The sequence below is a fragment of the Pygocentrus nattereri genome, chromosome 18 (genome assembly GCF_015220715.1).
Source record: "Pygocentrus nattereri isolate fPygNat1 chromosome 18, fPygNat1.pri, whole genome shotgun sequence".
Classification (NCBI taxonomy): Eukaryota; Metazoa; Chordata; class Actinopteri; order Characiformes; family Serrasalmidae; genus Pygocentrus; species Pygocentrus nattereri.
In genome coordinates this window covers 19,562,960-19,575,863 of record NC_051228.1, presented here as the reverse complement: position 1 = coordinate 19,575,863, position 12,904 = coordinate 19,562,960, and the positions used below count along the sequence as shown (strand labels likewise).

General features: G+C 36.7%; 1 protein-coding gene across 2 annotated transcripts in view; it reads right to left on the bottom strand.

Annotated features, from left to right (window-relative positions):
* atp6v0a2a (ATPase H+ transporting V0 subunit a2a) overlaps positions 1-12,904 on the bottom strand; it is a 38,427-nt gene that overhangs the window by 19,356 nt on the left and 6,167 nt on the right. For both annotated transcript variants that reach the window (XM_017711238.2, XM_017711239.2), the window contains exons 3-8: positions 9,307-9,404; positions 6,006-6,143; positions 5,305-5,402; positions 4,247-4,373; positions 2,098-2,180; positions 813-906 (exon numbers count right to left, since the gene is read on the bottom strand). In XM_017711238.2, the coding sequence (XP_017566727.2) occupies positions 813-906; positions 2,098-2,180; positions 4,247-4,373; positions 5,305-5,402; positions 6,006-6,143; positions 9,307-9,404 (638 nt within the window). The remainder of the gene's footprint in view (positions 1-812; positions 907-2,097; positions 2,181-4,246; positions 4,374-5,304; positions 5,403-6,005; positions 6,144-9,306; positions 9,405-12,904) is intronic.

Below are 12,904 nucleotides of genomic sequence, written 5' to 3'. Positions count from 1 at the left end.
CATTCAGTCAAAAGAGCATTTGTAAGGTCAGAAAGAGTGCCAGATAAGTAAACATGATTAAAAACATGATTCATCACTCCAGCGAGCATGTTTCCACTGCTCCAGAGTCTATTGGCAGCGTGTTTGACAGCGGTTCAGCTACAGAAACCAGTTCATGAAGCTCCTGACACACAGTTTTTCTTTTGCTGATGTTGCTTCCAATGAGAGCTTAGAAGTCTATAGAGTGATGCAACAGAGGACAGACAATATTTAAGCGTCCTGCAGTTGGCAGCCCCGCTCTGAAAGTTTGAGTGCTCTACTTTTTGTGGCTGAGCTTTTGTTGCTTCTAGACACTCACAATAATAGCACTTACAGCTGGCTGGGGCAGATATAGCAGGGCAGCAATTTCACAAACTGACTTGTGGCAGTGGAGGCATCCTATGACACTGCTGCTGTTAAAGTCACTGAGTTCGTCAGTGCAACCCACTCTACTGCCAGTGCTTGTGGAGACTGCATGGCTTTATGCTTAATTTTATCCACCTGTTACCAACAGATGTGGCTGAAACACTTAATAATTTAGAGGGGTGTACCTTGTGAAAGTGGGGAAAATACTTTGTATGAGGAGTCTAGCATATAATATTTTAATCTACATTGTATTAATTATTAATAATTAACATTATTTATATGACTAGTGAATCCAAAGTATTGATCAGCAGCCTGAGAGCAAGTCACTGTGTGATTGAGGTTTTAAATTGACTAGAAGAGTTCAACTGCATTCCTGGAAGGTTCAGTGTCGTCCCTAAAAATGATCATTAATAAAATGTAAAATGTACATTGTTGAGATCCTGGATGCGAGTCCTTAGACTGTCCATTACATCTGATCGCTCTTCATCAGTCTCTGGGTGAGGGTATAGATGACAGTGGTAACTAAACACATTCAAAGAAAAAGAAGAAACCAAAACAATTACCAATGGTATGTTGTACAGTGAAAAAGAACAACATAGGAACATCAGCTGAATATTCACAAGGTCAAAGAATGTAAAAATGCATCACTGGATCACAATGGACAGTCTTGCATGGTCAGAAGAGATCTCATAAGAACGTCTGGGGAAAACATGAGATATATTGAGCTAAGTGTTTGTGGTTAATGTGAACTTTTTAGGTTGGGAACGAATTGAGCGTGAGATTTCTAAACCACTGTATGAAGGCAGAGCTCAAACAGAATTTCAGAAAATACATGGTAAGGAGAACTGATAATCAATAATGTTTTGATGTCAGATGCCAGAGGGCACACTTAAATGAGTCCAAAATTAATGAGCTTTTGCAGAAAATCATAGATTGTAAATGGTTAATCATTGTCAACAGTAAATGAACACCACAAATGAGTTTATCAGCTTGCCAAACCATCAGCATTTAAAAGCAATAACACCAACGAATCAGAAATCAGTAGCAATAGTGCCAACCACTCAGCACTCTAGCGTCCTACTGTCTAAAGCTTGTTTGTGGTAAAAATCTATTCAATGAAATACATCCTTTTACTTTTCAATATTAAAGAAAATTTCCAAATAAATGTCTGATTATTTAATTTTTTAATTTTAATTTTTAGCCATTAGGCCTATACACCCCCATTCATTGAGGACACACTCGTGAGCATCCTCTAGTGTTTTGTAATCATGTTTTTGATATAATAGGAGAAATTTTAAGTGACCAGGCTCCCCTAAACTGTCTCTGGTACTTTGCTCTGAAACAGTGAAATAGTCCACTAAAAATATAATAAAAGTAGAAACCTACATGACAAAAATAGTCATAAAAAATAGGAAAATGAATAAAATTAAATAGAAAGTTTAATTTTCAGACAATTTTCATATGTAAAGTTAAAAAAGGCTTTGTTTATTGTCTTACCATCTATATTCTGCTATTGTGTAAAAGGTGTCTCCAGTAACACTGAGTTTTCAAAGTATTTCTGAAAATAATTCCAAATGGTGCCAAAACAGCCTAATCAATGTGAGGTATAATATGATGCATTGAGGCACATCATAAAGAATCATAAAGAAATCATATCATTACGAGGTCTGAGCTCTTTTTTGAGGTATAAGCTGCTATTATTTGGCTGCTCACCAGTCGCAGATTTTTTGGACCTTCTGGCCGATCTGGTCGCCCCAGAAAGAGATGAGAAAAACTACATTCTTACTGATTTCACCCTGCAGGAAAAACAAAATATGAACACCTTTCAAACAAACAAATTATATCACACAGCCTATATTAACAATACTGCATCCTAACAGCATTAAAGCATTAACTTTAACTAAGACACAAGCTGCAAAGATTTCTGATAGTGAATTATAACAACTGTGACAGCTGCATCAGAAACAGTGGACTATGTGCCATGAGATTTTATGTTTTACATACTATATTCTTTGAGGCAACAAAGCAACAATTTGGGAAAAAAACTCAAATACACATAAATTTCACTTTACTTCCTTTTTAGCATCATGTAAACCGCATACTTAAATCAGCACACACACTACGTTGAATTCAATATCTCTAACAGACTTGATTATGTGGTTTCTGACACTGTACAACACATTGTCATGTATAAAACAATGGCTAGTACTATTGCTTTTAGCTATATGAATGTACTTTAGAGCATTTTTCATGCTGACATGCAGCACCATGCTAATTGATGGGGTATATTTTACTTATTACTAAAATTAGTTTAGCTCCAGCGCAAAACTAAAGAAGCAAACTTCTGACACCAAACATGTCTTGGCTGATCAACTACAGTACTGTGCAAAGGTCAGAGACCACCTTTAGGTTATTTAATTGACAGCCTTAAAGCTGCACTATGTAAGATTTGGGGATTTGGACCCCTCTGGTGGAAATTTGTAAAGGCATGCATCATGAACATTGTTTTGTAATGTGGGCTGTGCCTCGACCCCCTTCCCTGTGTGAATGATCGTTGCAAACACGTTGAAAGAGAATTCAAAGACAACTCAGGCAAAACTTGAAGGATGCGTCTTCCGAAGATGTGAGCAAATTAAATACTTTTTTCATCATGTCCTCATCAGTATAACGTTGATTTTGATCATTTGAGACCTAAACATTAAGTGTGTGCACGCACTGTTGATATATATGAAGATGTTCGACATGGTCTGAGAAACTCCTGCAAAATCTGACCCCACACCGCTGACCTTACTATAACCCCATTTCCAAAAATGTTGGAGTGCTGTGAAAAATGTGAATAAAAACAAAATGCAATGATATGGAAAATGTGTAACCCTACATTTAATTGAAAATAATACAGACAACATATCAAATGTTAAAACTGAGAAATTCTATTGTTTTTTTTTTTTAAATATATGCCCATTCTGAATTTGATGGGGGCATATTTACAGCTGTATTTCATCACCTCTTCATTTAACAACACTCTGTAAGCATTTGGGGACTCATGAGATGAGGATTTCAGCTGCTCGACAGTTTGGGGTCTCTTTTGTTGTATTTTTCATTTCATAATGTGCCAAATGTATTCAGTTATGACAGTTCTGGACTGCAGTTTAGGACCCAAACTCATTTAATACGGCGCTATGGTGCTGTAATACATGCAAAATGTGGGTGTACATTGTCCCGCTGAAGTATTTTCATTTAATTTTTCTGTGTAAAGAATAAACTAGAATTACCCTAAAGCTTCCTACGTAAGTCAAATTTATCAGTGTTTAATTTGCCCACTCTACTTTTGTGTATTCTACTGCCTTTGTAACTCTACCATACTTCTAGTCCTACCAAAAAAAGCTGCTCTTAACCTCACTTTAGCTGCCTCACATTTCTCTCTCATGGTCAACTAAAATAACTAAATGAGAGATTTCTGAGATTAGATATGTAAGTCAAAGAAAAATAAGTGACAATATGTTTCCAAAACTTCAGTTAAAAAATGATTAACATCTACAGAGAAAATGGGACTTCTAATAGCCACCTGCAAAGCACAAAACCAACTGAACTTTTGAGGTGTGGCTGCAGATTTCTTTGAAAAACTGAAAGTGCTGAAAAATGAATAACATGTAACTAAAGAAAATTAAATAAATGAAATGCTTTTAGTAAAGTGGGGTAAGAGGGAAACTGCAACATTTAATAAAGTTCCATCAGAACTACCACTTTGAAAGTGATCTTCAGTTCCGACTCAGATATTCAGTACACTGCTGGAATCTATTTCTGTATCTGTGTTTGCTCCTTAGAGAGCTGTGGGGGGGGGGGGGTGAAGGCAGTCACTCACAGTGTCCAGGTCAGCCAGATTTTCGTCCACTTCAGCGTAGCTCAGAATAGTGTATCCTTTACACACTCTCCACAGCATGCGCTCAAATGCCTCCATCTTCACCCGCTGGATCAGCCCCGAAATAAACCTGCACAAGTATACACACACATACTTACACACTCAAAACACATGGATAGACACCACACCTGAACACTGCAGCTTTAACTTAAAGATCATCAAATTAATTAATTTCTTAATTAATAAACAAATACCGCCTATTTGCCTCTAATTTGCTATTAGTTATGACAGCTTCAGAAAAATCACATGCAATGTTTGGAATCACTGTTTTCAATATTAGAAAACCAATTTTGTTCCAGATAATTGTATACAAATTTCAGTATGCTCACTAAGAGCAACTAATTACTCTGAAAAATTAATGTTCACGCTGTAGATGAAATCTGTAGAACAAGCGGAATGAAATTCTAACAAACTTAACATCCAGGATAAAATTCTAATAAAATTAACATGCAGAATTAAATTCTAATGAAATGAACATCCAGAATGACGTTCTGGTAAAATGGACATCCAGAATGATGTTCTAGTAAAATTAACACCCAGAATGATGTTCTAGTAAAATTAACACCCAGAATGATGTTCTGGTAAAATTAACAGCCAGAATGATGTTCTAATATTCTTCACAGATTATCCCTTGTTTAATCTAAATATATTGTACATAGCAGAGAGGATTTTTTTCCTCCTTCCATAGGTCCTAACTGTCTCTATATTTTGTGTATATTATTTCAGTTTCAGTATTTTCTTGTATTTTTATTTTTACTTTGTTTTCTTTCTGTAGAGTGATTACCTCAGCCTCACCACAAGCATTTTAATGCTTGAATGTCCTGGCATGATGTTCAAATGACAAATAAACTTGAAACTAATAAAATTAACACCCAGAATGAAGTTCCAATTCCCATTTTCCCAAGGTCCCATTACCTGATTATCTTAGTGCATTAAAACAAAGCATGAAACCACAATCTAACCATTGTCTTATTTGTGATGTGTATGAGTGTGAGACTCACCCCAGTTTGGCTCCGAGTCTCTGCATGCCGGTGCAGCCTGCCACAGACTCTGCCTCCAGAGAGGGAAACTCCTCGTACTGCGGCCCCAGAGCCTCGTGCTACAGGCATACACACATACTCAGAATCAATATTAGCGATGTTACAATTATCAATAAAAGCAAGTCGATCGTGTTTTCGTTTATTTGTATAATGTGGTAGTGGAAAGTGGGGCGACCTGACCTACTGTTTTAAGCAACATAAATGTATTGTTTGACTAACTATTTGGTCAAATAAGGTTGTCTTATATTAAATGCAATTATCAATAAGAAGTATTTATGTTTTTTGTTCAATTACTGTGTTGCTAAAATCTATCACTGCCTCCCCCTAACTGAAATAGAGGAAAACATCTTAGCTACCTTTTGTTGAACATCAGTTATTCACTAAAGATTTTAATACACTAAAACGCCCACATAGCAATCATCAGAAGTCAAAAACTAGAACATGGTTCTCTAATTATCCTATTATTAATGAATTATTAATTTAAAGTGATTTTTCATCACTCTCAGTTTGCATAGGTTGTCTGTGTGAGCGACACACAGTCTGCTCTGGATGTGAGTTAGTGCTGGATAAACACTGAAGACCGCAGAATAACAACCCGCCTTTGTAGAAACTCAATAAATCAAAATGGATGTGGTGGGTGGAGCAGCAGGCGGAAGACCCACCCTGGAGCGGCTGTGCATGAAGGTGTGTGTGATCCTCAGCATGTGTGTGTACTCAGTGAGCTCTAGAAGGTTCCGCTTTAGCTTCTCTTTGTTCTTTGCCACCTCGCTGAGCTCTACCTCCAGACGCTGTAGCTGCTCCTGGAAACAGAAAAACAAAGAAATACACAAATGCACCAACACAGTGACAATTCAACAAAAAAATAAACAAATTTACACTGTTCCCCCCTTTTCACAAATGCTGCCGATCAACCAAGACATGTTTGGTGTCTGAAGTTTGCTTCTTTAGTTTTGCTACCGGTGCTACAAGCTAACTTTAACTAACAAACCACATGCCTAAATCATCACACACTTTTTAAAAAGGTTTTTAAAGGGCAATTTCACAGCTTTAACTCACTCTACCAAAATGCACCAAAATGCACCACAGAGCGCAACAGGAGGTCATTGTTACCTGTGGCCATCAAACTCTATAACTCCTCCCTCAGTGTGTGATTCACAAAACTCAATACGAAACTGTTCATATGTGCAATAATAACAATTGTGTGTGCAATAACTCAGAGGGACACTAACTTAATTTAAATCATTTAAATAATTGTAACTGCTTCATACCTGATGTTTCATATTACTATCACAATCACCGCCACCTTACTATATTCATAAGTACTTAAATCTTGTGTACATACTGTAAATTTCTCTATATTGTCTTAAATTATTAGTAAAGTGTTTATTTTTACATAAGTGGCTGATACTGTAACAACTGCAATTTCCCCCTGGGATCAATAAAGGAATCTGAATCTGAATTAAACAAATTTACACAAAGTTATTCAGAGTGGTTTGGTGTAAAATGCTCTGTTCTGGAGAAACTTAACGAGTCAGAATTGTTCACGGTGGTGGTGACAGGAACCAGACATCCACCTCTAAAAGCTCCATCACAGAAAGTTGTTACACAAAATGGTTATAAATACACTGCCTTTTGTCTAAGACATTGGGCCTCATTCACCAGTTTTTTCAGTTAGTTCTTGAGAAGAAAAAAATCTGTGTCAGATTCATGACATGTTCTTAAACATTTAACACCTTTATGCTTATTATTTATGTTTTAGCTATTGTTTTTTTTTTGTAATAATGTTTTTATTTATTCTATTATTGCCAGGTTATTGTTATTTATTATGTTTTATTTATTCTATCTTTATTTGATCTGTTATTTATTTATTAACTAGATTCATTTTTTTTTTTTTTTTTTTGCTATTCAATTTTTCAACCCCTGGTTTCTGTGTTGGCATGGCTACATTTTTATGATGAAAAGATTTTAGCCTAAAATGTATAGCTACATTTTTCAAATCCATTTATGGTAGAGGGGTAAATGTAGGGTGCTGCAAGACAAAATAGTTCCCAAAGAAACCTTATTTGCTCAGATTTATCACTATTTTATTTTTATTTTTACACTTGGTACACTGATGGTTTTGGGTAGTAAATGTTTATATTTGTATTGTAGTCATGGCGACCCCTTCCTATTAGCACCACTGTAAAGAGTCTTGTTTCTGATGACTCTATTTATATCCAAAGGCCTGAATTATTCAGAAATTTGGAAAATCAGTGAAATTCCCTTCATATTTTAAATCATTCTGAATAATATTTTGGCCCTCAAGTATTTTGATGATCTGGCCCTCTTTGAAAATGTGTTGTTGGCATCAAATTCAAAATGGGCATGCATTTTAAAAAAACAATAACATTTCTCAGTTTCAACAAAGTGCAGAGATGTGTACCTGATCCAGGTACAGAAAGTAAAAGCTTTTTACTTTTTGGCCCTGGCTTACCCACCTCCAGGTAAAGAGAGCCTAACACATAAATTAGTTTTCGTGCCAAACCATCACTTTAATTGTGCAGTGGTCAGTATATACTGACCTGCTACGAATAACAAACAGAATTCATTCTTAAATAAATTCTTGTTATATTACAGGCTGTCAGTCCATAAGAATTACGATGTATGCCAAACACAGCTACACATATTTAACCTACCACACACAATCAATTTTGTGACTGAGCCCAGGCCATATGTGGTACGCTCCATTACCCAACACAGCTGAGCCCCTGGGGCTTTCTCTCCTACACACTCAATTACCCAAAACCACACAACGTACAGCAAGCTCCATCAAACCAAAACATACACACATTTATCGGCCCTAATAGCATAGACGAGCATCTGCAGCTGCCATGGCTTTAAACACCTTTATGATCTCCAAACTTTTTAATTATGGTAATTAGAGAAATGTTACATCTAAGATCTTTTCCAAACACAGCAAAAAAAAAACCCACATTAGGGTTGCAATAACCAACTATTTCTTTAACTGAATAATTATTCAACTATTATTCAGTCTAGTAATCAAACTTTGTACCTTCTGCTGTTTCCTCACTCATAGACTGTCGTAGCATTCTCAATATTTAAAGTTCCCTCTGTACAATTCCTTCTTTTATGCACAAAAACAAAAAGACATATCACACCTTACACTTCCTGTAGTGTATTATAGTCTGCCAGAATAACTGCATGGATCATTTGTACATTATATAGCACTTTTTAAATGAAACAATGTAGCCATATTGCCCCCTGTAGTGTATTACAGTCTCTGTCAGAATGACAGTGGCTCTGTGACTTTCATCAACATCAACTCACTCAACTCACTACCCCTCACACTCCACATGACTGCACAACAGAGAATTTATTCAAACTTTCTTCCAGTACAAGTTAAATTGGGCTTGGTAACCCTCAGTGCTTTCTGGGCTTTCAGACCAGGCCTAACAATTTCTGTGAAATAAAAATAGACATGATTATAAATTTTATGTCCTTTTTATTTAATAGAATTACCGTGATTGTTGTATTTCAGCCTAAAAACAAAAAAGTTTAATTTTTTGATGCACCCAATGGAAAACTATCCAATCATAATAATTTTATTCTCTGTGGTATCTAGGTATATAAGAGCTAATCGAGCTCTTCCACTGGTTAGGAATTCAAGAGCTGTTCTGAAGGCCTAAAGTGTCAGATTAACCACCAATATAATTACAAGCTGAAAGTTTCTTCAAATAATTTTGTTTAAAGAACAGCCAAAAAATGTGAACTTCTGTTAGCATAACATACTACAAAACACAGCACTAACATACTACAAAAATCCCATAGAGACACTAGCAAAAATTAGCATGATCATAAAGGTTTTTTCCCCTAATTTCTGGCCAATTTTTTACCATTTAGGACTTGAACTGAAGGCCTAGCATTAGCAGTCAGCATTTGCCAATGAGTAAAGTAGCAGTTCACCATGATCTCCAGGACATGTTTGGGTGCAGGAGCCACAGGGCTGACTTCAGGCTCTGGAACAGCAATGTTTGCCTTCCGGATTTCTCTCAGCAGGTATCCTGGACACACAGATAAACTGTCTATCTCCATTTTCTCTCTCTTTCTCACATACATATACACAAATGAGGTGCCTAGAGTGTTCCTCAGAACAAAGACGTAACACAACTGTGTTTGGTTCCCTAAATAAGCTTTCAGTGGATAGACATTTGCAGGAATGCTCTAGCGGTTTTCAACTTATTCTCAAGCTGCAGCATCTGTAGAGAAGGGTTAAATACCATGGACAATAATATCAGTAATTTCCCCTATACTATGTAAAAGCACACAATGACTCCTTACACACTCATAACAGCTCTTTTTCTAAATACAGAATAAAGCACGTTTTGTCAAATTATTGTCTGTGGGTTTTCGACAGTCACAAATGTGTAATCCTGCCTTCACATTAGCAAATGACCAGTCATTTTTTATGAGACTCAGCGATTTGTAGCTGAAATTTAGGAACAAGCAACACAACGACAGGTTAACGAGACCGATTGAGTCTTTCAAAACTGCAAACCCAGCCTCTAATCTCTGGACTATTTGTTCCGGCATTTCGTTCCACTTCCCAAAAGTATCACACAAAAAGAAGCGTGGAGAAACTTAGACACTTGTGAACTGGTAAAGTGAGTAAAAAAAATTATATAATAATAATAATAATAGTAATACTTGTCCTCAGTACCTGCTTATAGTGTGTCGGATGGGGATTAAACTGAAAACCACTGGAGCACTCCTTTAAGGACTTACCCACTAAAATATTCTGTAGTTTGCCTTGTATACAAAATGTACTTATGCAAGCAGCACAGTTAAATATATCCACAGATAATTTCAGGACTTGTTTACATATTCATCTTCAAACAAGCTAAATCCAGAACAATTGCCCACTCGTAAAAATAACAGTTGCTCTCAGATCTAAAATAAGCAGCAGATGAAACTTGTCAGTCTTTTTGTTTCAGAAGACCTGCAGTAAATAGATTATAAAAGCAAAAAGCAATGCTTACACCTCTTCAAACATCAGCATCTAATAGCACTGTGCATTCCTGTGATAGATCATTTTGAAGGATTTAGAATGTTAGTACTGGTTATAATAATGGTAAATAAATATAAAAAGTATGATAAGTATGTACTTGTTTTTTCCGGGGTAAAGGCTGTGATCATTTGGTTCAATTATACTGAACCTTGGGGAACAACTGAAAATGAAAATTTAAACACTGTTGTACCAAGTAAACAGACCAAGACTCCCTCAGGAGATCAGTCACAGTTCTTGTCTAAGCAAACTGTGGTGTGGTTCGTTTGAAATATGAACACAAAAGATATCTAAATGGACCAAACACAGAATAAACCATCGTCTCCTCTCTACAGACTTGCAACGGATGAATTTCTGATGTTTTGACACATGCATACGCTTTATTCTCTCTTCATGAGCTCTGATTTGGTAATTATAGAACTGTTTTTGGCCAAGGCAAGTTCAAAGCACAATTAACTATTGTATCTTAATGTTTTCAGGTGACAACACCCTGCATTGCACTGCTGTGACGTCACCCTGCATTGCATCATAGGAAAACCACAGTAATGTGCAGATAGTTGAACAGGGGTCAGCAACGTGCAGCTCCGGAGCTGCATGTGGCTTTTCACTGTCCTGTTGTGGCTCCACAGCAGAAACAGATTTTTAAATAAAAATAAAATAATGCTCCTTTGCAGTAAAATAAAGCTCTGCTAGTTATTCTAACACAGTTGTAAGTTAATGTAGAATTGCTAATTCACTGACATTAACTCTGAAGGTTGGCATGCAGACTACTGGTCACATAGCAACAGACAACGATCTTGTCTAGCTAGTAGCTAACGAAAAAGCAAAGAGAAATATTTAAGATGAATACGGATAATTTGGAGACAAATGGACTTATTTGTGTTTATAATCACTCCAGCTGGTTTCCTGATACATTTAATCTGCAATGAGAAACTGTCAAACACTTAAAAGTCACTAAGCTGAAGTCAGTTTCTCATTTGCCAGCTCATTCCCTCTCCACCTTAAATGGTGCAGCAGTTACATTCTGGCACCTCAGGCACCACTTAAGGTGGAACGGGAGAACTTTTGCTGAAAAAATTTCCTGCCAGAGAAGCAAGAAAATTGGCTATAGCTAGGGGTGGGAATCTCTAGGCACTTCATGATTCAATTCGATTATGATTCAGTGGGCTGAGATGCGTTATAAAATGATTATCGATGCATCTTTCTTTTTCCTATACAGGATTTCTGATTTTCATCTCAGGACTTGGTACTTGTAAAGCAAAGTATATGTAATGATCCATAATGAATTTACTTCCAATATCTTTTATTAATAAATCAAATGGAAGTGATGTAGCAAGTGAACTAGAAGGCTTTCATTCACTGCTATTGCTTGGAACACATGAGACACTGCTGCCACTAATCTGTGATAAAATGCACAGTTATGGTGGAATAAGATCCAGTGATAATGGATGTCCACACAGCACGTTATAGCCATCCTACCGGTTTTCTTTAGCGATTTTATAACTTAGGTTTTGGTCTCATTGTAGAGAGCGGGGGATCACTGTGTCAGTAAAATATCTTCGAAACGGGATGCGTGCAACATAGCGCGAAAGCCCTGTTTCGCAACGCCTGAGACTCAGACTGCAGGTCACCTAGCAATGATGCGTTATTCGCATTCATAAGCAGCGCAGTTGTTTCCTGGCAAGTTAAATCTGCAACGAGAGACTGTCAAACACCAAAAAGTTGTGAAGATGAAGTCGCTTCTCTTTCAAATTTTCCAGTTCCACCTTAAATGGTGCCGCATTTACATTCGGCATGGAATGGGAAAATTCGAACAAGAACAAGAAATTTCAAGAAGCGACTTCAGCCTCGTAAAACAGTCGAACGTTGAGAGACATTTTACAAGAAATTGATCTACTTTAGAGGAAAAGTTTTCTGGCGGAGATGGGAGGAAAGCGGCTATAGCTGAGCTAAAGCTTAAAGCAGAACAAAGTAAGTCTGTGCTTTCGTTTATATTTTTAACCTAACTTATACAAGGACATTTGCACACACTGAGACATACTGGACATAAATGTTGTGGCTGCCAAGGTGGTTTGATTTTTATTGAAAGGACAAAATGGCTCTTCTTAACATTTGGGTTATGAATCCTGGCTTTTAATGCAGAGGGAGCCGGACGGATTTCTCACTCATCCAGTAGTGGTTGTTATGTGCATCTCACAGAGTGTCCAGGCGCTGTACTTTCGGGCTCCCAGGTTCCGCCTTTTGTGTTCCCTCAACATTAAATTATAAATTAAATATTTAGAAAATCGATTTTTGACATTTGTGAATCGATTCAGAATTGTTCACGTCCGCATCGTGATGCATCTAAGAATCGTTTTTTTCCCGCACCCCTAGCTATAGCTGAGCTAAAGTTTAAAGCAAAAAGTTTAAAGTAAGTCTTTGTGTTTATATTTTTTTAGCCTAAACTTGTATATTAGCACATACTGAGACATATTTACAGCCAAGATGGTAAAATGGACA